General features: G+C 56.9%; 1 protein-coding gene across 1 annotated transcript; it reads left to right on the top strand.

Annotated features, from left to right (window-relative positions):
* Positions 1-14,309: 14,309 nt before the first annotated feature.
* On the top strand, positions 14,310-24,166 carry ADGRG5 (adhesion G protein-coupled receptor G5; the record flags this gene model as incomplete). Its single annotated transcript, XM_079759738.1, has 11 exons — positions 14,310-14,373; positions 14,656-14,731; positions 15,882-16,038; positions 16,547-16,669; positions 17,347-17,460; positions 18,784-18,936; positions 19,543-19,664; positions 19,900-20,168; positions 22,650-22,767; positions 23,416-23,693; positions 24,057-24,166. The coding sequence occupies 11 exons, from the start codon at positions 14,310-14,312 to the stop codon at positions 24,164-24,166; spliced, it is 1,584 nt and encodes a 527-aa protein (XP_079615864.1).
* Between the last annotated feature and the right edge of the window lie 1,182 nt (positions 24,167-25,348).

Genomic DNA, 25,348 nt, shown 5'->3' with positions numbered 1-25,348 from the left:
AGAGTGAGAGAGAGAGAGAGATCAATGATGAGAGAGAATCATTGATCGGCTGCCTCCTGCATGCCCCACACTGGGGATTGAGCCCAAAACAAGGGCATATGCCCTGACTGGGAATCGAACCGTGATCTCCGGGTTCATAGGTCAATGCCCAACCACTGAGCCACACCAGCTGGGCCCCCATGGTAATATCTTGCATACCTGTAGTACAATATCAAGACCAGGAAATGGACTTTGGTACAATTTACACACTTTATTCAGATTTCATCAGTTTTATACACACTCATTTGTGTGTGTGTGTGTGTGTGTGTGTGTGTGTGTGTGTGTGTTTGGTTCTGTGCAATTTGATGACGTATGTAACCCAAACCACAATGAAGAGACAAAGCCATCACTGCTGGGTTCCTTGTGCTGTCCTTTGCAGACACACACCCTTCAACCCTCTCTACCCCTTGGCAATCACCAATCCGTTCTGCAATGTTGTTGTTTCAGGAAAGCTAGCTAACTGGAGTCAAACAGTGTGCAACATTTTGAGATTGGCTTTTTTGGGGGACAGTCAGCATAATGCCATGGAGACCCATCCATCGTTTCAATTGCTGAGTTGTATTTCACGGCAGGAATGGACCCCCGTGTGTTTAACCATTCTTCCATGGAAGGGACATTGGGATCATTTCCAGTGTGGGGTAATTGCAAACAAAGCTGCTATGAAGTTCATATTGTGTGAACATGGATTTTTATTTCTCTGGGATAAATGCCCAGATGTGCGGTGGCTGGGTCATATGGTAGGTGCATGTTTAGTTTTATAAGGAACTGCCAAACTGTTTTCCAAAGTGGCATTAAACTGTGCGCGTGTACCGATTAATAATGCGGATTTTTTTCAATAGATGGAGTTATACATATGTTGACATATATGCGATTTGATATGTTTTTATGCTATTTTGTTGTATTGCTCCCTCAGATGACCACTTGTTCGGATCGATGGCACACGCACTTTCTGAGCAGCACTTCAAAACGTAAGAAGAAGTGGAAAATTGGGTCTCTGAATGGTCTGCCTCAAAAAAAGAAAAGTTCTGTTGGGACGGTACCCACAAATTACCTGAAAGATGGGGAAATGTGTAGCTAGTGACGGACATTACTTTGAATAAAGCACTTTTGATGTTTCTCTTGAAATTATCGTGTTTTCTTTGATTACAAAATCCACATTGTTAACCAATAAAGGGTCAATCTGCATTTTTAACCGGATAACGATAATTTCAAGAGAAACATCAAAAGTGCTTTATTGAAAGTAATGTCCATCACTAGCTACACATTTCCCCATATTTCAGGTAATTTGTGGATACCGTCCCAATAGAACTTTTCTTGTTTTGAGGTGGACCATTCAGAGACCCAATTTTCCACTTCTTCGTACATTTTGAAGTGCTGCTCAGAAAGTGCGTGTGCCATCGATCCGAACAAGTGGTCATCTGAAGGAGCAAGGTCTGGTGAATATAGCGGGTGGGTTAATACTTCCCAGGCAAGATCTTTTAATGCAGTGATGGGCAACCTTTTGAGCTTGGTGTGTCAAACTTCGCCAAAAAACTGAGCATAACTCGGGTAGTGTGTCACTTGGAGGAAAAAACATTATTTTGCAAATGTTTCATCCTCAGGAGCAGCAAATGTTTCATCCTCGGCATGCGACCTCCTCAGCGGCCGCGTGTCATCAGAAATGGCTACGCGTGTCAGTGCTGACACGCGTGTCATAGGTTTGCCATCACTGTTTTAATGTGTCTTTAACTGGTTTTGAAGTGTGTGATGGTGCGTCATCATGAAGCAAAATTACTTTGCCGTGTCTTCTGGCCCATTCTGGTGGTTTTATTATCGAAGAGTGGTTCAAATTGATTATTTGTTGTTGGTAGCGATCAGTATTAATGGTTTCACCTGATTTTAGAAGCTCATAATACACCACACCTTCCTGATCCCACCAAACGCAGAGCATTGTCTTCTTTCCGAAGCGATTTGGCCTTGCAGTTGATGTTAATGATTGACCTGGATCAACCCGTGATTTTGTGCCTTTGGGATTCTCAAAATAAATCCACTTTTCATTGCCAGTCACAATTCGATGCAAAAAAGACTTTCTTTCGTGCCGTTGAAGCAACATTTTACTGGTGACTTTTCGGTTTTCCATTTGTCTTTCGTTCAGTTGATGTGGCACCCATTTTAACTTCCTTTAAAATTTTTCCCATTGCTTGTAAACTATCGGAAATTGTTTGCTGAGCAACGTTTAGTTTGTCTGCAAGTTGTTTTTGAGTTTGACACACATCTTCATCCAATAATGCTTGTGATTGTTGGTCTTCAAACTTTTTCGGTTGATCTGGATGTTCTTTGTCTTTCACATTGAAATCATCACTTTTAAAGCGTTTAAGCCAGCGTTCACAAGTATCTTGAGACGGAGCATGTTCACCGAAGCTTCCCGAAGTATACGATAACTTTCAGCAGCACTTTTCTTCAAAATAAAGTAATGAATTAAAATGTCCTGCAAATGCTCTTTTTTTGGGGCATGAAATTCGACATTTTTAAGCATAAAAATATCTATGATGTTAACACCTTCAGAAACTTTGACATATGCAGTTTTGAAGCTTGCTGTCAATACAACAAAATAGCATACATATCAAATCGCATCTATATCAACATGTGTAACTCTACCTATTGAAAAAAAAGCCGCATTTTTAACCGGTGCACCTGGTAATTTATTTAACAACTAGAGGCCTGTTGCACGAAGAGATTCGTGCAATAGGCCTTCCTTCCCTCGGCTTCCTGCACCGGTTTTCCTCTGGCACCCGGGACCCAGGCCTTCGCTCCGGCCGGAGTCTGCAGTCTTCGTCTTCCCTGCAGCCGGTGCCGCTCCTGTAGATCCCTTCGCCCCCCGCCCTCCCTCTCATAGCAGGCGTCCTGCCCAGCCTGGCCACTCCGTGTCTGGAGCAGCTGGGCGGCCGCCATCTTTGGCCTTCTAATTTGCATATTCCCTCTTGATTGGCTGGGGGTGTAGCAGAGTGATGGTTAATTTGCATGTTTTCTTTTATTAGTGTAGATTTCTCTATGGGTAGACATTTACATAGTTTCCATTTTTTCTTTATGATTAACAATCGTATTATAAATATTTCTCAATCGCCCAGCTGGCCTGGCTCAGTGGTTGAGCGTCGAACTATGAACCAGGAGGTCACAGTTCGATTCCCAGTCAGGGCACATGCCTGGGCTGCAGGCTCGATCCCCAGTGTGGGGTGTGCAGGAGGCAGCCAATCCATGATTCTCTCTCATTGGGGATTGAGAGTAAGGGAGAGAGAGATAGAAACATCAATGATGAGAGAGAATCATTGATCAGCTGCCTCCTGTACGCCCCACACTAGGGATGGAGACTGCAACCCAGGCATGTGCCCTGCACAGGAATCGAACCGTGACCTCCCGGTTCATAGGTCGATGCTCAACCACTGATCCAGGCCGGCCGGGCGATAAAAATATATTTTTCGAAAAATGTCTCTCTCTGTATACATTCCTGGCTTGCCCTATTGTTTCCATAGGATAAATTCATAAAAATGGGTTTCCTGGGTCGGAGGATAAGCAGAATGAAAAGTTTGTATGCGTCACCCACTGATTCCCTTGAGGTGTTAGATTCTTTATTTGCGCTTCCCTAAGAACCTCTCTTGGTGTTATTTCTAAGAATTTTTGCCTAACCCAAAGTCAGAAAGATTTTCTCCTTTCTCCCCCAGAAGTTTTATAGTTTGTTTTGATATTTCAATCTATGATCCATTTTGAGTTAAATTTGTATATGCTGCAAGGTATGGGTCCAAGTTCTTTTTAGTTTTTGGCATGGAATATTCAATTATTCCAGAACCATTTATTGGAAAGACTATCTTCTCTCCATCAAATTACCTTTGCATCTTTGTCAAAACTCAATTTATCATATTTATCTGGATATACTTTTGGACCCTATTCTGTTTCATTCATCTGTATGTGTAGCCTTATGCCAGGGACACGCGATCTTGATTACTGTAGCTTTATCGTAAGCCTTGAAATCACTAGTGTGACGCTAACTTTGTTCTTCCTTTTCAAAATTGTTTTGGCAATTGTAGGGCCTTTGCTTTTTTTTTTTTTTATCATCACCCAAGGATATTTTTCCCATTGATTTTTAGAGAGAGTGGAAGAGAGAGGGAAAGACAGAGAGAAACATTGATGTGAAAGAAACACGTCGATGGGTTGCCTCCTGCACAAGCCCTGACCAGGGCCCAGGCCGGGGAGGAGCCTGCAACCAAGGTACATGCCCTTGACCAGAATCGAACCCGGGACCCTTGGGTCCGCAGGCCAATGCTCTATCCACTGAGCCAAACCGGCTAGGGCTAGGTCCTTTGCTTTTTAATATAAATTTTAGAATCAGCTTGTCCATTTCTACAAAATACCCAGCAGGGATTTTGATTTGGTTGGATTTATATTCATGAGGGACACTGGCCTGTGGTTTTATTGTGTTCCCGTGGCTGTTGGGGCGCCGCACTAATATTCGCATAAAATGAGTGTGGAAGCGTCCCAGCCTCCTTTATTTTCTGAGGGCACATGTTTGCGGCCTTGTTATTTCTTTCTTTGCCTTTTATTTATTTATTTATTTATTTATTTATTTTTTAAATTTCTTTATTGATTAAGGTGTCACATATTTGTCCTCATCCCCCCATTCCCATCCCACACACCTCCCCACGGATGCCCCAACCCCCTGTTGAACTTAACCATTGGTTAGGCTCATATGCATGCACACAAGACCTTTGGTTGATCTCTCCCCCCTCCCCCCACCCTCCCCTATCCTCCCTCTGAGGCCCGATAGTCCGATCCATGCCTCCTTGTTTCTGGTTCTGTTGTTGTTCATCAGTCTATGTTGTTCATCATTTCCCCTAGATGAGCGAGATCATGTGTCACTAGAGATATACTTATAAGAACTGAATGTGAGACGAGCAATAATAGTTATGCTGACAGGCAAATGAATCAGTCTGTAGTGAGTTTCTTTCTGGACCAACAGTTCTTTTGAGACCCAATATCAATGTCCACCAGTTCCTTATGAGTACATGTCGGCACTGACCCCTCAGCTCTGGATGGTGGACAAATGGTGGTAATGCAGGTCCGACTCCCTCTGGTTTGGTCTCGCCCAGACCCAGGGGCACAGCTTCACCCGGACCCAGGGGCATGTGGCCTCACCCGGACCCAGGGGGTGCGCGGCCTCACCCGGACCCAGGGGCGCGTGGCTTCACCCGGACCCAGGACCCAGCCTCACCCAGATCCAGGCGCACATGGCCTCACCCGGACCCGGGATCCAGCTTCACCCGGACCCAGGGGCGCGTGGCCGTACCCGGACCCAGGGGCGCATGGCCTCACCCGGGCCTGGGACCCAGCCTCACCCGGATCCAGGGGCATACGGCCTCACCCGGACCCGGGATCTAGCTTCCCCCGGACCCAGGGGCACGTGGCCTCACCCGGACCCAGGGGCGCGTGGCCTCTCCCGGGCCTGGGACCCAGCCTCACCCGGATCCAGGGGCACACGGCCTCACCCGGACCCGGGATCCAGCTTCCCCCGGACCCAGGGGCGCGTAGCCTCACCCGGGCCCGGGACCCAGCCTCACCCGGATCCAGGAGCACACGGCCTCACCCGGACCCGGGATCTAGCTTCCCCTGGACCCAGGGGCCCGTGGCCTCTCCAGACCCAGGGTCGCGTGGCCTCACACGGATCCAGGGGCCCATGGCCTCACCAGGACCCGGGACCCAGCCTCACCCGGATCCAGGGGCACACGGCCTCGCCCAGACCCAGGATTCAGCTTCACCCAGACCCAGGGGCGCGTGGCCTCACCCGGACCCAGGGGCGTGTGGCCTCTCCCAGACCCAGGGTCGCGTGGCGTCGCCCGGACCCGGGACCCAGCCTCACCTGGATCCAGGGGCACACGGCCTTGCCCAGACACAGGATTCAGCTTCACCCAGACCCAGGGGCGCGTGGCCTCTCCCGGGCCCGGGACCCAGCCTCACCCGGATACAGGGGCACATGGCCTCACCCTGACCCGATATTTAGCTTCCCCCGGACCCAGGGGCACGTGACCTCACCCAGACCCAGGGGCACGTGGCCTCTCCCAGACCCAGGGTTGCGTGGCCTCACCCGGATCCAGGGGCCCCAGCCTCACCCGGATCCAGGGGCACACTGCCTCACCCTGACCCGGGATTTAGCTTCACCTGGACCCAGGGGCGCATGGCCTCACCCGGACCCAGGGGCGCGTGGCCTCTCCCGGGCCTGGGACCCAGCCTCACCCGGACCTCACGGCCTCACCCTGACCCGGTATTTAGCTTCCCCTGGACCCAGGGGCATGTGGCCTCACCCGGACCTAGGGGTGCGTGGCCTCTCCCAGACCCAGGGTTGCGTGGCCTCACCCGGATCCAGGGGCCCACGGCCTCACCCGGACCCGGGACCCAGGCTCACCCGGATCCAGGGGCACACAGCCTCACCCGGACCCAGGGGTGCGTGGCCTCACCCGGACCCGGGACCCAGCCTCAACCGGATCCAGGGGCACACGGCCTCACCCTGACCCGGGATTTAGCTTCCCCCGGACCCAGGGGCGCGTGGCCTCTCCCGGGCCCGGGCCCCAGCCTCACCCGGATCCAGGGGCACACAGCCTCGCCCAGACCCAGGATTCAGCTTCACCCGGACCCAGGGGCGCATGGCCTCTCCCGGGCCCGGGACCCAGCCTCACCCGGATCCAGGGGCACACGGCCTCGCCCCGACCCGGGATCTAGCTTCCCCCGGACCCAGGGGCGCATGGCCTCACCCAGACCCAGGGGCCCACGGCCTCACCCGGACCCGGGACCCAGCCTCACCCGGATCCAGGGGCACACAGCCTCGCCCAGACCCAGGATTCAGCTTCACCCGGACCCAGGGGCGCGTGGCCTCTCCCGGGCCCGGGACCCAGCCTCACCCGGATCCAGGGGCACACGGCCTCGCCCGGACCCGGGATTCAGCTTCACCCGGACCCAGGGGCGCGTGGCCTCTCCCGGGCCCGGGACCCAGCCTCACCCGGATCCAGAGGCACACGGCCTCGCCCGGACCCGGGATCTAGCTTCCCCCGGACTCAGGGCACGTGGCCTCACCCGGACCCAGGGGCGCGTGGCCTCTCCCAGACCCAGGGTCGCGTGGCCTCACCCGGATCCAGGGGCCCACGGCCTCACCCGGACCCGGGATCCAGCTTCCCCCGGACCCAGGGGTGCGTGGCCTCACCCGGACCCAGGGGCGTGTGGCCTCACCCGGACCTAGAGGCGTGTGGCCTCACCCAGGCCCAGGGGCGCATGGCCTCTCCCAGACCCTGGGGCGTGTGGCCTCACCCGGAACCAAGTGTGTGAGGCCTCACCCAGACCCGGGACACAGCCTCTCCCGGATCCAGGGGCATACAGCCTCACCTGGACCCGGGATACAGCTTCACCCGGACCCAGGGGCACGTGGCCTCACCCAGACCCAGGGGCGCGTGGCCTCTCCCGGACCCAGGGTCGCATGGCCTCACCCGGGTCCTGGGTAGCACGGCCCCACCCGGACCCAGGTACCAGCCTCACCCGGACCTAGGGGCGCATAGCCTCACCCAGACCCAGGGGGGCGGCCCCACCCGGTCCCGGGACCCAGCCTCACCCGGACCCATGGGCGTGCGGCCTTACCCGGATCCAGGGGCATGTGGCCTCACCCGGACCCGGGACCCAGCCTCACCCTGCCCAGGTTCCCAGCCTCACCTGGACTTAGGGGCGCGCGGCTTCACCCGGATCCGGGACCCAGCGGGGTTTTGTCTTCTTGATCCCAATTCCTGTTGGTCAATTCCCTCTCAGCAATTCCTTCGGCCATTTTCTCAGAGCTCCAGGGCAGCCGCCGCAGAACTCGTTGGGCGGTGGGCTCGGTGAAGCTCCGGTTTGCCCGGTGCGCGGCGGCGGGCTGGTCCGGGGTGGCTGCGTCGGCCCTTGGGTCTGCAGCGGTGGCTGGTCGCCGAGCGTGCGCACCTGGCCGCTTCCGGGGCGTTGAGATTCTTGAAGGACTTGGAGGTCAGCAAGCGCGGAGTCTCCCACCCCATGTCTCCCAGGGGCTCATCTGTCCGTGCTCGGCAGCGAGTGGAGCCTTCCCCTCAGCCGGAGACCGCTGGGGGAACTGCGCCGAGCACGTTCCAGGCCGCCATTGTGTCGCCTGAGCCGTAGTTTTTAAATGTGGTCTTTGGGTCACCGGCATCAGCTTCATCCCGTGTACCCCTCTCTTTTATTCTAGTTGTAGAGCATCTGCTCAGTCAGCCCTCCGGTGGTTCTGGATGGTGTCTGCTCTGCTCTCCCGTCGTAGTCTCAAAATTGTTGTGGTAGGCAACAATCAGGCTTCTGCCCTATGCCTCCATCTTGGTCCTTCTTTGTATAGTTAAGTCTTGATTATTGTTGGTGTCGCTGGGAGGAATTGTCCTCCAGGCCAATTGGCTGTGCGGACCCTCTGTGTCTATAAAGGAAGAGTTGCTGTGAGGGAGACACGTTTATGGGCCGGGTCTTGGTGCAGCAAGGCTTTGGCGCTCACTGAGTCTGCCTCTTGAATGTGTCCCTTATGTGAGTGGTTGAAATCTGGTGTCATCTCACACCGACCACTAGATGCCCTCGTTTCTGGGTCTCCAATGGAGTGTAGGTCAGCTACTGCCTGAGGCCACTCAGCAGGAATTACAGCATCCCTTATATTCGTGACCTGTTTCAGTGTCTTCCCCTTTTGGCTGCCTCCCTATCGCTCAGCTTCCCCAATCTCCCTAGGTGGTCGCTCTTGATATCCCCCTTTGTGGGCTGAGTGCAAAGTCTTGGTGTTGTTAAGCCTTGATTGCTGTTGGTACACTGGGAGGATGTGACCTCCAGTCCAATTGGCTGTAAGGATCAGCTGTGTCTATGCCGGGAGACAGCCCCATTCAACTAGACTTGCAAAATTGTAAAAGCCTCTGTGCTCAGCTTGGATGGGGCGGAGTTACAGGGCGGAGCCTACAGCCTTGGCTTCCCGTCAGCCCCGCCCTATGAGGTTCCTGTGTCTCAGTGTCCCTCTGTACTCCCAGCAAACACCTCTGAGAGAAAAGCGCCCTGGAGTTTCGCCGGCTGCCAAACAGTCTAGTCTCTCCCCCAATGAATCTGGATTCCCAGATTCTCGCCCAGAACTGGGTTTCCGTGTAGTCGGAACTGGGGCTCACCGCAGTCTGGCGCTTTTGTCTCCTTCCCACCAGGGCAATCCAGCGGCACAGTCAACAGCCCATCCTCTGCGCGCATTCCCGTGCGCGCCTCCGGTGCTCTGCCCTTCGCCGCTTCTCTGCATTTCTGCCCCACAGCCCAGCTTTCCCCAGTATGAGCCTGGCTTCCCCGGGTCTTTCCCAGAACTGGGGTTCAGTGCAGTTGGAACTGGGGGTTCAGCACAGTCCGGAGCTTTTGTCTCCTTCCCGCTAGGGCAATCCAGCGGCACAGGCAACAGTTCCTCCTCTGCGCACATTCCCGTGAGCGGCTCCGGCGCAACTCCTCTGTGCCTCCGCCCCACAGCCCAGATTCCCCCAGCATGAGCCTGGCTTTCCAGGATTTCGCCCGGAACTGGGGTTCAGTGCAGTCGGAACTGGGGTTCAGTGCAGTCGGAGCTGGGGTTCAGCACAATCTGGCGCTTTTATCTCCTTCCCGCCAGAGAACGCCAGCCAGGCCGTCAGCCGCCCCTTCCTCTCCAGCTCCGTCCTCCCCGTACGCGCGCGGGCTCGTGTCTCCGCCCGTGTCTCCATACCTCAGGCTTTTACGGCTCCTCTGATTTTCCTTGTGGTTTTTTCTTTCCTTCTAGTTGTGGGCATTTCAGTCAGCCAGCTTTCCTGTGGTTCTGGATGATGTCTGTTTTGACTTTTAGTTGTATTTTTGAAATTGTTGTGCCAGGCTGCAGGTTAGGTGTTTAACCTATGCCGCCATCTTGGTTTCTCTGCCTTTTATTTTTATTTTTGGAAGAATTTTTGTAGAATTCGTATTACCATTAAATACGTTTTTATTGATTTTAGAGAGAGAGGAAGGGAGAGGGAGAGAGAAAAACATTGATGTGAGAGTGCAACATAGATCGGCTGCATCCCTGCCGTTTGCGCCCAGTAGAAAACTGTGGGGCCCCCAGGGGTCCCGCTCTGCCAGCCTAGTCCACAGCCTTTAGTAATTCATTCAGATATCAGCTGTTTTCCTCTGTGGTTTTTGTTTGTTTGTTTTGTGGCCACTTCCTGGTTCTGTAAAAGGTGAAACGGTTCGTCCTTGAAGGGCGTCTTGGCCACAAGCCCGTTTCCTCGGCGACCTTGTGCCTGCGGCTCTAAAGGGCGCAGAAAGTAATTTGTTCTTTGCTTGGCTTTCTCCATCGCCATGGCGGGGGGGGGGGGTGCGGGGGGTGATGTTCTCCTGTGGCCCATGACATCGCCAATGGAATTCGAAATCATTGTAATATGGTTTTCACACAATTAAAAAAAGAAATCTCCCCTTCCGTGTTTTCATTATGACCGTATAAATTTTATCCCCGATGAAGTCAATGTGTGTAGCGAGATTACATGTTCTTTCTTGTACAACTTGTTTTTATCTGAAATTAATGGCTTGTTTTATTTTTCATTTGCAAGCTTTTTATAGGGCATTTCTCAAAGTAATTTTCTTAGATGTCCAAACCCGCTAGATAGTCTGTCTATTCTCTTCCTCCTTTTATTCTTCGAGGCCGCCTTCTGGAGCCTTCTTGGCGCCTGCTGCCTTCTGAACAGGATGTGTCCTCGTCCTGCCGTCCAGCCATCAACCCGGGCCTTCTCTCACCCATTCTCTGAGGCGTAGCCTCACCGCTCCTCGGGTGGGGTTTCCTGAGCCCTACGTCTTCTTCTATGATTTACTCCCTCACTTTGTTGGAGCACAGCCTCCAGCAGCTTCCTGGGGGATGGTGGGGGGGGGGGTGTCTGTTTTTAAAAGACCTAGTGGTCCTTGGCTGACCATCCGTCTTTAAGAGCGGAGCACTATAAACTCAATTGCTTGGCAGGGCTCGGTGACTGCTGAAACTTCACCACAAGGTTGGTCCTGGCCATTTTATCGAGGAACACCAAAGCATCAGTAACTAGCCCGGCCGGCGTGGCTCAGTGATTAAGCATTGACCTATGAACCAGGAGGTCATGGTTCAATTCCCGGTCAGGGCACATGCCCAGGTTGTGGGCTGGATCCCCAGTGTGGGGTGTGCAGGAGGCAGCTGATTGATGATTCTCATCATTGATGTTTCTCTCTCTCTCTCTCTCCCCCCATTCCTCTCTGAAAATCTATATATCCTACCTTATAATAGAGAAACATGCAAATTGACCGTACCTCCGCTATGCCCACAGCCAATCAGAGCGAACAAGATGGCGGTTAATTTGCATATGCGGGTGCTGAGCGGCCTGGGTCCAGGAAACATCCTCTGGACCCAGGCCGCTCCTAGCCTGTAGGCCCGTGCTTAGGTCCTGAGGGGCAGGAGTCCCAGAACGCCCCCTGGCCACTCAGAGCCTATGGGTGTAGGCGCCAAGCAACCTGGCGGGCGCTATAGCGACGCGGGGATGTTCCCGCCCTGCCCCCAGCAGCTTGCAAAGGCTCCTGCACAAAGCGGGGGTTTGGGGCCACACCCCCAGCCAGGCGCCCAGGACCGGGGGCTGCCGCTGGCCTCTGGGGTGTGCCGAGACCCTGGCGGCCACTGCTGTGTGCTGCCTGGGGTCCCTGCAAGCCCCAAGCCTGAGGCTCATGGTCAAGGTTGGCTGCTGGCCTCCCCAAGCCGCTTGCAAAGGCTCCTGCACAAAGCGGCGGTTTGGGGCCACACCCCTAGCCAGGCGCCCAGGACCAGGGGCTGCTGCTGGCCTCCTGGGTTTGCCGAGACCCTGGCGGCCACCGCTGCGTGCTGCCCAGGGTCCCTGCAAGCCTCGAGCCTGGGGCCCATGGTGGGGCTGGCTGCTGGCCTTGGGGCGTTTGGAGACGGGGATGTTCCCGCCCCGCCCCAGAGGCTTTCCAAGCTCCAGCACCAAGTGGCAGATTGTGTCCATGCCCCCAGCCTAGCGCCCTCCACAGGGGGATGGCTGCTGGCCTCTGGGGTGTGCGGAGACCCCGGCAGCCACCACTGGGTGGCAGGGACACGCCCCTAGCCCAGTGGTCACAACCCAGGGGCTGCATGAGCTGCAGAGGATACACCTTTTTAAAAAATTTTTTTATTGATTTTTTTTTTTTTTTTACAGAGAAGAGGGGAGAGGGATAGACAGTCGGAAATATCAGTGAGAGAGAAACATCCATTAGCTGCCTCCTGCACATTCCCCACTGGGGATATGCCTCCAACCAAGGTACATGCCCTTCACAGGAATCAAACCTGGGACCCTTCAGTCTGCAGGCCCACGGTCTATCCACTGAGCCAAACCATTTTGAGAGTAAATACCTTTTCTGACAACTCATTGGCTAAGCTCCCTGTAGGCCACCAATTGCAGTGTTCTTGGTAATTTGGGTTATAAGAATCCAAGAAGGTAATCTAGGGTTTTTCCACCACACTCTTGAAGGAAAAAATGAAGGTCCCTTGAGGGGTCCCAGATTGGAGAGACTGCAGGCTGGGCTGAGGGACAATACCCCCCGCTAACCCCCCTCCCCGCCGTGCACGAATTTCGTGCACCGGGCCTCTAATATATATATATATATATATATACAAACTCCAGTAACTGTTGTAGGATACTGTTCTTGAAATGGTCAGTTCTTCAGAGGAGACGTCTCTCCTGGCTTGGGCATCACCGTGGCTGCTGTGGTCTGCTGGAGGCCGCGTGGAGGAGGCGGCGGGGAGGGGATATGGCTTCATTGTACCAGAGCGACACCCGCCTTTGCCCTCAGACTCTCTTCGTGCACCATCTCCGGGAGAGAACTTGTGCGGGGGTGGGTTGAGGATGGCCGTGTGGTGAGGAAGGCGCCCGGCGAGTCAAGTGCCCGAGGAGATCTGGGGACCAAGGTGGACACCTAAAAGACTCACCACCAAGGATCCCACGTTCAGCCTCACCCTCCATCCCTGCCCTCAGAGGTCCCTTCTGCCTCTGCTTCTCAAGGGCTTGCAAGGTCGTGAGGCTTGAGCTGGCGCTGCCCACTGTCCCTCCCCGGCCCCGCCACGCCGCTCCCCGCTGCGGGCGCTCGGGTGGACATGCTGGGCTCTGCTACATTTACCACCTGCTTTGTAGCCTCCTAGTTTTGCAGACGACACTCCTCTGCTATTGTCTTCTTTCCCGGTACGTGTCTGTGTCGCTCGGTGTCTGTTTTATTTACTTACTCTCATTTTCATGGAGCTTCTGAGGACAGCCATACATTTGCTGCCCTTAAGCAGAAGTTCATTTAAAAATATATATATATTCTTATTGATTTCAGAGAAGAAGGAAGAGGCAGAGAGAGAGAGCGAAACATCACTAACAAGAATCATGGGTAGGCTGCCTCCAGCACACCCTCCACTGGGGACTGAGCCCACAACCCAGGGATATGCCCTTGACTGGAATCGAACCTGGGACCCTTCAGTCCGCAGACCAATGCTTATCCACTGAGCCACACCAGCCAGGGCTGTTAGTTCATTTTAAAACCGAGGAGCCCTGGCTGGTTTGGCTCAGTGGATAGTGTTGGTCTGCGGACTGAAGGGTCCCAGGTTTGATTCCGGTCAAGGGCACATGCCTCGGTCGCAGTCTCCATCCCCAGCCCTGGTCAGGAAACCACTTGATGTGTCTCTCTCGCATCCATGTTCCTCTGTCTCTCCCCCTTCCCTTCCACTGTCTCTAAAATTCAATGGAAAAATACCCTCCACTGAGGATTAACAACAGCAAAAAAATTAAAACCGAGGAAAACGAGGGCGGAGAGGGTGAGATCCTTGCTCCAAGTCACATGATGGGTTCACAACAGGGTTGGACAGGGTTACAGGTTGCTTGCTCCCAAGCAACTCCCCCTCCCCCCCCTGAGGTCAGAGCCGTGGGGGAAGCCCCAGAAAAACCATTTTTGGGGAGGGTGGAGTGACTCAGGCAGAATTGCTAATGGCAGGCGCTACGAACTTGTCAAGGATTCTGGATTCACAGAGACCTGGCTTCAGGCGGCCTCAAGCAAAGCTCTCTGAGCCTCGGTTTCCTCATCTGCGAAATGCAGGAGTAATGGGGGTCAAATAAGATGCTGTGTGTCCTCCCCTTGGGACAAGCCAGGCACCAAGAAGTTGGAGGTCGCCCTCTGACCTTGGTGGTGACACATGCCCCTTTCCAGGGCAGGAGCTGGTTGGTGAAGACCTGGCTCGGGACATGGATTGCCGTGCGGTCCTTCTCCTCTGCCTGAGTCTTGTGACTCCGCAGAGTGGGGCAGAAGGTAAGAGGGCTCTGCCGAGCTGTGGCGGCAACCCTCGCCCAGGCCCTGGCTGTGACCGGAAAGGGAGGCCTCAGCCCGGGGGCCTGAGCGGGGGCGTCGGCCTCCCGGGCAGCAGCGAGGTGAGCCGGAGTCTCAGCTGGGGTGGAAGAGTCACAGGCCGTGGGGCCCGGGGCAGCAGCGAGGTGAGCCGGAGTCTCAGCTGGGGTGGAAGAGTCACAGGCCGTGGGGCCCGGGGCAGCTCCGGACAGAGGCTGAGGTGGGGGTCTGGCCCGCTTCCCACAGAGGCAGCCCAAGAACTCCTGAGCTGGATGAAGGGAATGGAGGTGCCCAGGGGACGAATCTCAACTAATCCTGCCGCGTGAGTTGTGTGTCCCTCTTCGCTTGTACCCTGAATCAGTGGTCCAAAGTTGGTCTAGTGTAGACTATTTAAAAAAAAATAATAATTAAAAAAAATATATATGTAATATGCAAATTTGTCCGGGACGCCTTTACAGTCACAACTGGCTCTAAGCCTTAACAGTCACCACCAGCGCAGCTCGGAGCACGCCCCCACATCAGCGGACACACTCAGGGGTGGGGGCCTGCTCTCAGCGGCCGCAGTGGGGCTCAGAGCACACCCCGGTGGGTGGCGGTGGTGGCCCGAGCCAAGCAGCCCCTGTCCTGGGTGCCGGAGGGAAGCCGGTGCCAGCAGCCAGGGGAAGGAAGGCCTATTCTTGCACAAATCTCCGTGCATCGGGCCTCTAGTATTTAATGATTTCAGAGAGGAAAGGAGAGGGATAGAGAGGTAGAATCATCAATGATTAGAGAGAATCATCTATTGGCTGCCTCCCGCACGCCTCCTACAGGGGATCGAGCCCACGACTCCGGCATGTGCCCTGAGTAGGAATTGAACCGTGACCTCCTGGTTCATAGGTCGACCGCTGAGTCACACCAGCCTGGCTAGTGTAGACTATTAATTCATTTATTCAGCATGCATTTATTGAGGGAGGGCCTTCCATGTGCCTCGCACTAGGCTCTGGAGGTGCAGGATAGACATATGTCTCTGCCCGCATCAAGTTTACTGTCTGGTTGGGGCCCTTAACCATGGCGTCATGAACCAGGTGCAGAATCACGGATCTCTGTGCTTCTTTCCTGGAAGGGGCTCTAAAGCTCAGGCTCGTCTCTCGAGTCGGTGACCTAAAGGCCGAGCAGCTCTGGCTGAGAGGCCAATGCTGACGACGGGCCAGGGAAGCCCGGGGACTATGGGGCACTTCAATCAGTCATCATGGAGCAGCCAAGGGAGGCTTCCTGGAGGAGGTGTCAACAAACTGGGACCCGAACAAGAGTTAATCAGGAGAAGGAAATGAGTGGGTGGGGAGGTAAGAGTGTGCCGGGGACACTGTGTGTGCAAAGGTCCACAGGTGGGAGTGACATGAGTGTGGGGTGGGGAAAGCCCTACCCCTCATGCTGTCTGGACCCCCTGCCACCCCACCCCCATTCCAGGATCTGGTCACCTCTCTCGCCCTCAGGCTCATCCATGGTCTGGTGCACAGACTGCTCAATGCCACCTTCAAGGGCTACAACCTCACCTGTCAGACGCACACCATCCAGACGCTGGCCTTCAAGCTGGGCTGCGACTTTGCCGGCCTCTCGCTGGACAGTGATGCTCTGGATCGCGTCCCCCAGGTCAGAGATGGCCAGGACATGGGGGGTGGCCGGGGCCTCCACCCCAGAAATCCTTCAGGGGTGTGAGGTCTGAACCTTCCCCAGGATCCATCAATCCTGTAAATTGGGGCTGGTGTTCCTCCTGTGAGTGACAGAACTGGGGGTGTTCTGTGGCCCCCTAAGTCAGTGTCCTTGTGGGCACGGGGCTCCTTTGAGGATGCTGGTGCGATTCCTGCTGATGCCTGGGTGCTGGGTGGGTGGGTGGGGAGAAGCTCCATCCTCCGGGGCCCAGTGGGTGAGGCAAGTGACCCAAATTCAAGGCCAGAGCTGCCCGGAGAGAAGACCTGCATCTCAGGAAGTTTGGAGGAGGTGCAGCCAGGGAGGAGGGTTTTGCAGGGGGAGGCTCCAGGGAAAGAAATGCCGGGGTGGGGGGAGGTCGGGAGGGCTTCACAGGGAGTGGGGCCAGGGAAGGTGTTGGGGCGGCCCGGAGGCCGTGGGAACCCGGCTCAGCCTCGCTGGCCCTCCGCAGGCCCAGGCCGGGGCCCGGCACGCCATGCAGTTCCCCACCGAGCTGACGAAGGAGGCCTGCAGGACAGGCCCCAGGGAGCTGCGGCTCATCTGCATGTACTTCTTCTCCACCAGGTTTTTCCCGGTCAGTGCCATGGAGGGCCCCGCAGGATGGGCGCCGGCCTCTTCCTGGGGCACGGCAGCATCCATACCGCGGCCTGGGCTCTGGGGGGGGGGGGGGGGACGGGGGGGGACCCGCCCACTGTGCAACCTGAACGGCCATTGCCTCTCCCTGGGCCTCAGTTTTCGCAGAATGGTGGGAGGCAGTGATAATAATGTGCAAATGAGACCTAGGAAACCTACTTATGTCTGTGCATGTCCCCAGGCAGGAGACAGAACACGGCCATAGGTCCCTGTCCTCAGAGAACTCTCCATCTTGACAGTTACACTAGGACCGTAGAGACTTAACTTTAGCTCAAGGTTGATTATAACCATAGAGATACCAAGTGATGGAGAGTCAGGGTGGGGTCGGGTTGTTCCAATGGGCAATCCGGGAGGGCTTCTGGAGAAGGTGTCTTTTAACCTTGGCAGTGAAAGTGAGTTAGGATAGGGATGAAGTGGAGGGTACACAGAGGGGAGGTGGAGCAGGAGGGTGGTCAGAGGACAGCTTCCCCAGGAGGGCGCGGCATGTGCGAAGGCCGGAGGCTGGCTCCTGTTGGCTCTTCTCACCCAGCGGGGAGGGCCTGGAGAAGGGGGCCCTGGGACCTTGCCCAGGTCTCCTCCCGTCCCCTCCAGTCAGCCCTGCTTCTGTCACCCTTCCAGCATGACAACTCATCTCTGCTCAATAACTACGTCCTGGGGGCCCAGCTGGGCCACGAACACGTGGACAACCTCACGGAGCCCATCAACATCAGCTTCTGGCACAACCAAAGCCTGGTACTGTGGGGACGTCCCCATTTCCACCCCGTCCTGCCCCTTTAAGCCTGTCCTGGTGAACATTGGTTTGCCAAACTCAAACCTGTGGGACCATCTTGGAAACAAACGGTGTTAAATCCATCACACTTTGAAAATTCTTACCAAAGAAATAAGAGAGAGAAACTTCTACTCATGGCATTAGTCAGGATTCTTTGAGTGGCAGGTGATAGTAAACCAACTCCAGCAACTTAAGCACAGAAGGTAACTTACTGGCTCATGCACAGAAACGTCCAGGGCAGGGCTGGCTTCAGGCACGGCTGGATCCAGGGGCTGATATGATGCCATCATGGCTCAGTCTCCCCACCTCTCAGCAATGGTTTCCCGCCTTGGCTCTCCACTCGGCAGCACGATGGCAGCTGAAGGGTGGACTTCCTTCCCCGCTTCTCAGAGGGTCTTTCTTGCCAGGTCCCGGAATGGCGTCCTAAAGGTCCCGTTTGGTCACATGTCCATCCCTGAACCAGGAGGTGGACTGTGTGGGTTGGCCAGGCCTGGCTCACATCTGGCCCGCCCTGTGGGAGGGGCGGGTCCTGAAGCAGGGAGGAGGCTGCAGGGCCGGCATTCCTAAAGCCCAGAGCCGTTGTGCTCCGGCCCTGTGTTCCCATCAGCCTCTCTCTGCACTCAATGTCACCACCACCCTTTCCTTTCATCGCTCCGGGCCTTTGCCCGATGCTCTCCCGCTTCACGGGAATGCTCTGGCTCCACGCCTGTCGCAGCCCAGCGTGTCCTCCAGGCCTCGGTGCCCCAACCGTCCCTCGCCTCCTCAGGACTCCTCTGCCCCTTCTGTGGTTTTCCATGGCACCGTCTGGGCCATACCCCCGCCCTCCACCCACATGGCTTGGTGTCATGGCTGTCTGTGGACGAATCTCTCGAATCTCTCCCCCCCCCCCCCCACTGGGAAGGCTCTGGACCGCCGTTGCTCCCCACAGGGAGGAGGTAGAAGGGGACAGTTGATTATAGAGCACCAACTGTATACGCCAGAGCTGGGCACTCAAGATTCCTCATTGCCTTTAATTTTTCCACTATCCTATGACTTGGTATAAATGGCCCCATTTTGCAGATGAATAAACTGAGGCTCAGAGAATCTATGTGGCTTGCCCAAGTCACTCTCAGAGTCCATGGTGGAGGCGGGCTAGAATCTGGGGCTGCCTGATGGCAAAGCCCAGCCAGTACCTGGTAAAAGGTTGACAAGGGTGCAGTCGAGTCATCTTTGGCCCCCACGATTTCCAGACCCTGATCCCTCCCCTGGACCCCTGGGATGCACCCAACCCCAGCATCTCCCCTTAGGAAGGCTACAACGTGACCTGTGTCTTCTGGAAGGAGGGAGCCAGCAAGCGCCACTGGGGGCTCTGGAGCCCTGAGGGCTGTCGCACAGAGCAGCCCTCGCCTTCCCAGGTGCTCTGCCGCTGCCACCACCTCAGCTACTTCGCCGTTCTCATGGTGCGTGTGCTCCCGCCGGCTGAGGGCGGCCAGACTTGCAGCGGGCCCCACGCTCAGGACAGAGAAGCAGGGCAAAGGCTAGACATCCACCTCAAACGAGCTTGGGGTGGGGTGGAAAGCGGTGGGTTTATGTTTCTGAAAAGGCTGGATTAGGCTTCAGGTATGGCTTGATCCAGGGGCTCACTATCACCAAGACAGGCCTCCTGTGCTGCTAGCTTTTAGGCCAGTGGGATGATGGCTTCTCTTACTCATTTCTGCCGGTCACATTCTTGTGATAGAGTCCCACCAGCCTAGAGTGTGTCACACACCCATCCCGTAACCAATCTCTGTGGACAGGGGGAGGGAGGGCTCTCCCAGCCGGGAGTGGTGCACAACAGCGGGAGAAGTGGTGGGTCCCCCAGGTGTGTGGACAGTGAGGGAGGGCAGGTGGGGGATGGGAGTTGGGAGGTGGGAAAGCCACTGTGTCTGCCATGGCTTTTTTCCGAGCCAGGACCCTGGTGAGGATTGTGGGGCAAGGGGGTTGGACCTGGGGCCGTGGCAGGTCTCCGACAGCCTGGCGGGAGGCATTTCCGCGCCGTGGTCTCCAGTCCCCCTTCTCTCCCACAGCAACTCTCCCCAGCCCCCCTCCCGGCGGAGCTGCTGGCACCGCTCACGTACATTTCCCTCGTGGGCTGCAGCGTCTCCGTTGTGGCTTCCCTGCTCAGTCTCCGGCTGCACTTCCACGCCAGGTATGCCCGGTGCCAGGCCTGCCCCTCCCCCCCCCCGGCTGCTCCGCACTTGTCCTTCGCTCTGCGGGTTCCCCCAGAGTGGGATGGGTTTCTCCCGAGGGCGGAGGCCGCAAGACGGGACCAGCCTCCCGCGTGGCTGCTGTTGGCTCCCTGCCCGCCTCGACCTGTGTCCCCGTCTCTGAGCCCAGGCCTGGGTGGTGTCCCCAGGCCACCAAGGGCCATGCTCCCACCGCAGGAAGCAGAGTAACTTCATATCACGCATCCACATGCACCTGCACGCCTCCGTGCTGCTCCTGAACATTGCCTTCCTGCTGAGCCCTGCGCTGGCCTCGCCCTCTGTGCCCGGGGCAGCATGCATGGCACTGGGCGCCGTCCTGCACTACGCGCTGCTCAGCTGCCTCACCTGGATGGCCATCGAAGGCTTCAACCTCTACCTTCTCCTGGGGCGTGTCTACAACATCTACATCCGGAGATACGTGCTCAAGCTCTGCGCAGTGGGCTGGGGTAAGCCCAGCCTCCCTCCCCTCCTGCTCCCCGAGACTTCCGGCGGCACTGAGCATCTGCCCCGCCTGCCCTTCTCTTTCCCTTCCTCCTCTTCAGAGTGACCACTGAGGACCCCCGTCACCATCCCTGCCAACACCCACCACCACTTCCTACGTTACTGTTCTTATCTCACGGCCACCTCCCACACCACTCTATCTCCACCAGCTCTACCTCCATCACCTCTACTACCATCACCTCCATCACCTCTACCTCCAACACCACCATCACCTCCACCTCCTCTTCCTCCATCACCTCTACCTCCATCACCACCATCACCTCCACCTCCTCTTCCTCCATCACCTCTACCTCCATCACCACCATCACCTCCACCTCCTCTTCCTCCATCACCTCTACCTCCAACACCACCACCACCTCTACCTCCAACACCACCATCACCTCCACCACCTCTTCCTCCACCACCTCTACCTCCATCACCACCATCACCTCCACCTCCTTTTCCTCCATCACCTCTACCTCCATCACCACCATCACCTCCACCTCCTCTTCCTCCATCACCTCTACCTCCATCACCACCATCACCTCCACCTCCTCTTCCTCCATCACATCTACCTCCAACACCACCATCACCTCCACCTCCTCTTCCTCCATCACCTCTACGTCCATCACCACCATCACCTCCACCTCCTCTTCCTCCATCACCTCTACCTCCATCACCACCATCACCTCCACCTCCTCTTCCTCCATCACATCTACCTCCAACACCACCATCACCTCCACCTCCTCTTCCTCCATCACCTCTACCTCCATCACCACCATCACCTCCACCTCCTCTTCCTCCATCACATCTACCTCCAACACCACCATCACCTCCACCTCCTCTTCCTCCATCACATCTACCTCCAACACCAACATCACCTCCACCACCCCCACCTCCACCACCTCTACCTCCACCACCTCTTCCTCCACCACCTCTACCTCCATCACCACCATCACCTCCACCTCCTCTTCCTCCATCACCTCTACCTCCAACACCACCACCACCTCTACCTCCAACACCACCATCACCTCCACCACCTCTTCCTCCATCATCTCTACCTCCAACACCACCATCACCTCCACCTCCAACACCACCATCACCTCTACCTCCAACACCACCACCACCTCTACCTCCAACATCACCATCACCTCCACCACCTCTTCCTCCACCACCTCTACCTCCAACACCACCATCACCTCCACCACCTCTTCCTCCACCACCTCTACCTCCAACACCACCATCACCTCCACCACCTCTTCCTCCATCACCTCTACCTCCAACACCACCATCACCTCCACCACCTCTTCCTCCACCACCTCTACCTCCAACACCACCATCACCTCCACCACCTCTTCCTCCACCACCTCCACCTCCAAAACCACCATCACCTCCACCACCTCTTCCTCCATCACCTCTACCTCCAACACCACCATCACCTCCACCTCCAACACCACCATCACCTCTACCTCCAACACCACCACCACCTCTACCTCCAACATCACCATCACCTTCACCACCTCTTCCTCTACCACCTCTACCTCCAACACCACCATCACCTCCACCACCTCTTCCTCCATCACCTCTACCTCCAACACCACCATCACCTCCACCACCTCTTCCTCCATCACCTCTACCTCCAACACCACCATCACCTCCACCACCTCTTCCTCCATCACCTCTACCTCCAACATCACCATCACCTCCACCTCCAACACCACCATCACCTCTACCTCCAACATCACCATCACCTCCACCTCCAACACCACCATCACCTCTACCTCCAACATCACCATCACCTCCACCTCCAACACCACCATCACCTCTACCTCCAACATCACCATCACCTCCACCTCCAACACCACCATCACCTCTACCTCCAACACCACCATCACCTCTACCTCCAACATCACCATCACCTCCACCTCCAACACCACCATCACCTCCACCTCCAACACCACCATCACCTCTACCTCCAACACCACCATCACCTCTACCTCCAACACCACCATCACCTCCACCACCATTTTAACTACATCCCCACCCCCCTCCATCATCTCCACCATCCTCACCCTCACCTTCACCGCTATCTCGGGCACCACTGTCATTGTTGTCTCTAGCAGCATCCTAGCCCCTCTCTTTATGATCTGTTCCTCATCTGCTCTTCAACCCTCTCTCCCATTAGCTCCCCAGCGTGGCCACCACTGCTGCCACACTGTCCCACCTCAAAGCCCTCACCCCCATCACCTGGGAGAACAGCCTTCTCTGAGATCACCAGGCTGATTGCTCTGAAGCTGGACCAAGGACAGGGGCTGGGGGCTCGGAACAGACTCTTTCTCTACCCACCCCTTTCCCAGTGGAATTCTGTCTCAGCAGCCACAGGGACCCACAGCCAGTCCGTCCCTGGGGTCTCCTGGCAGATGCTGAGCCTCTGTCCCTCTCCTCAGGGGTCCCAGCCTTCCTGGTGCTGCTCCTCCTTGCCATCAACAGTTCAGCTTATGGCCGCCACATGATCCCTCTCTCACACAGCCAGGGGAACAGCGTGGGCTTCCAGAACATGTCCATGTGAGTGCGCGCCGGGCTGCGGCGGGCTCCCTGGCCCTGGCAGGAGAACCATGTGGCCCTGAGGCCCTGGACAGGGTGTCCGCAGGCAGGGCGCTGGCTGTGTCTTCTGGAAGGGGGTGCCTGGAGCCCTGAGGCGGCTGCAACCACCTCAGCTACTTGGCTGTTCTCATGCTGACAGTCAGGGGCACAGGCTCTGGGCTCAGACCACAGGGCTTCAAGTCCCATCTTTGCCTCTTACTAGTGTGTGTTCCTAAGTCCGAGCCCCAGTTTCCTCATCGGTAGAATGGGGATGATTCCTGCCTCAGAGATGGAGTCCTCATGAGGGCTGACTGGGCTAATCTCCCGAAAGTGTGTGAACAGTGTCTGACCGGGGCAAAGGCAACACAGGTCACGAAGGTGTCCTGGGAGGCAGAGGGCTGGGAAGGAGGCACGGGGGCTGCAGCAGGGACCCAGGTGGCAGGTGGGTCCTGTCGTGGGGGCCTGGCTGGAAAGCCGGCCCAGGACTTCCCCCCGTGTGCAGTCAGGCAAGAAACAGGAGGCCTGAGCCGAGACACTGGCCCGGGTTCAAGAGGCAATCCCGAGGCCCAAGAGCCCCCGGCCTCCCCAGCCGCAGAGCCACAGCGCCCTGACCTTCGCCCTCCCCTGCAGATGCTGGGTGCGGAGCCCTGGGGTGCACCGCATCCTGGTCATGGGCTACGGGACCCTCACGACCCTTTTCAACCTGGTGGTGCTGGCCTGGGCGCTGCGGGCCCTGCGCAGACTGAAGGCGCGGGAGGAGGCGCCCGGCGCGCCCGCCTGCAGGGACACGGTCACCGTGCTGGGCCTCACCGTGCTGCTGGGCACCACCTGGGCCCTGGCCTTCTTCTCCTTTGGCGTCTTCCTGCTGCCCCAGCTCTTCCTCTTCACCATCTTCAACTCTCTCTACGGTGGGTCCCGGGGCGGCCTGGGGGGGCGGGGTGCACACCTGGTCGGTAGGTGCTCACTGCCGAAAGGCTCAGGTCCGGGGCGAGTCAGGGGCGGAAATCCAGCCCCAGGAGGAGCTGGCTGGGGCTACGTCCTCCCAGAGCAGGAGCTGCTGCTTCGCAACCTGCACAAAGGCTCCCTCTGGACCAGCAGTGGCCGGTCCTCCCGCTCCCGTGCTCCGCCCCTCCTGGCCTCCAGCAGCAAGGAGTTCTGAGAACTACTGCAGGGCCTCAGGGAGGCCCGACTCACCCACCAACGAGGGTCCTGGGAGAGGCCGCGATGCCCCGGAGGCCCCCGGGACGCTCACTGGCGGCCTTTGCTTGCAGGGTTCTTCCTGTTCCTGTGGTTCTGCTCCCAGAGGTGTCGCGCCGAGGCCGAGGCGGAGGCCGAGAAGGAGGCCGAGAAGGAGGCCTTCAGCGCCTCCCAGATGCACTAGTCTGCACGCGGCCCGGACCCCAGCCTCTCCGGCTGCCTGCACCCCGAGGCCCTGGCTTCCGCCAGAGAGGTGGCAGGCCAGCTGCTGGACACCGGAGCCCGGTGCCCTCTAGGGAGGCTCCCCACCTCTGTGGCTCCCCCGGCCCAGAGGGCAATGCCCAGAGTGCCCTCGGCATTCTACTCTGGGGCGGGTCCAACCCCCTGGGGGCAGCAAACTCCGCCCTGGTGCCTGGCTTCCGGACAGAGCTCTGGCCTGGGAGCCAGGAGGCCACCTTCCAAGGCCTGGCTCTGGGTCTTACTGTGACGTTGGGCCTGTCATTTCTCACAGACCCTCGGTTTCCACATCTGACATGAGGCAGATGGCTCTGGTCCTGCCTAGACTGAGAGCTTCGTGAAGCCTGACTGAGGCCGGGGAGGAAGAGGGTCACAGTGGGCCCCGTGAACTGCGTCTGCGGCTGGGCCTGCCTCCTCCCGCCAGGCCCAGGGCTCAGGCCTTAGAGACCCACCCACTGTCGGAGACCTCACCAGCCTGTGTGCAAGGCCTCTTTCCCTTTAATCCCCCAAAACCACGATAACCCCCAACTCCATGGCCACAGTTCTCAAAGGCCAGGAAGCCCCGTCCTTCCCAGAGGCCCCTCCTCCCTCCAGTGCTCCCAAGTCTCCAAGGCCATTTAGGCCAGCGGCCCATTTGAACAGCGGGCATGGAGGGAGTAGAAGGGGAATGCCTCCTTGCCCTACACCTGAGCCAGCTGGGCCTCAGTGACCCGCTATTGGACGAGTGGGTAGAATTGAATTTCCCTGCTAGGGATGAGGGTGTGGGTTCTAAATCCAAGGTCAGGCCGCAGGAGCAGGGAATCACCATTGCCCTTGACCTATCTGTTCAACCCAGTGGGAAACTGATGAAGCCGCAGCCTTTCCGAGACTGCACACCAGGGGGCGCTGTTGACCTGTGCTCAGGGCTATTGGCGCCCAAACCGCTCCTGGAAATGCTGGGGGCGCCTGCCTGGGAACAGGACCCACCAGAGGGAGGGGCTCTGCCGCCCGTGAGTAACCAGGAGGAGGCTGTCAGCACTGTTCACAGCCGTTTCCCTCTGCACCCAGCACAGCTGCCCGCTCTGGCTCTTGGGGTCTTGTGCTCTGGGCACACCTGGCCCGAGAGCAGGGGGCGGGGTGGGCTCTCGGG

The sequence above is a fragment of the Cnephaeus nilssonii genome (genome assembly GCF_951640355.1).
Source record: "Cnephaeus nilssonii genome assembly, chromosome: 20".
Taxonomy (NCBI): domain Eukaryota; kingdom Metazoa; phylum Chordata; class Mammalia; order Chiroptera; family Vespertilionidae; genus Cnephaeus; species Cnephaeus nilssonii.
The sequence above is the reverse complement of the archived record's forward strand: the minus strand, read 5'-3'. Positions and strand labels throughout refer to the sequence as shown.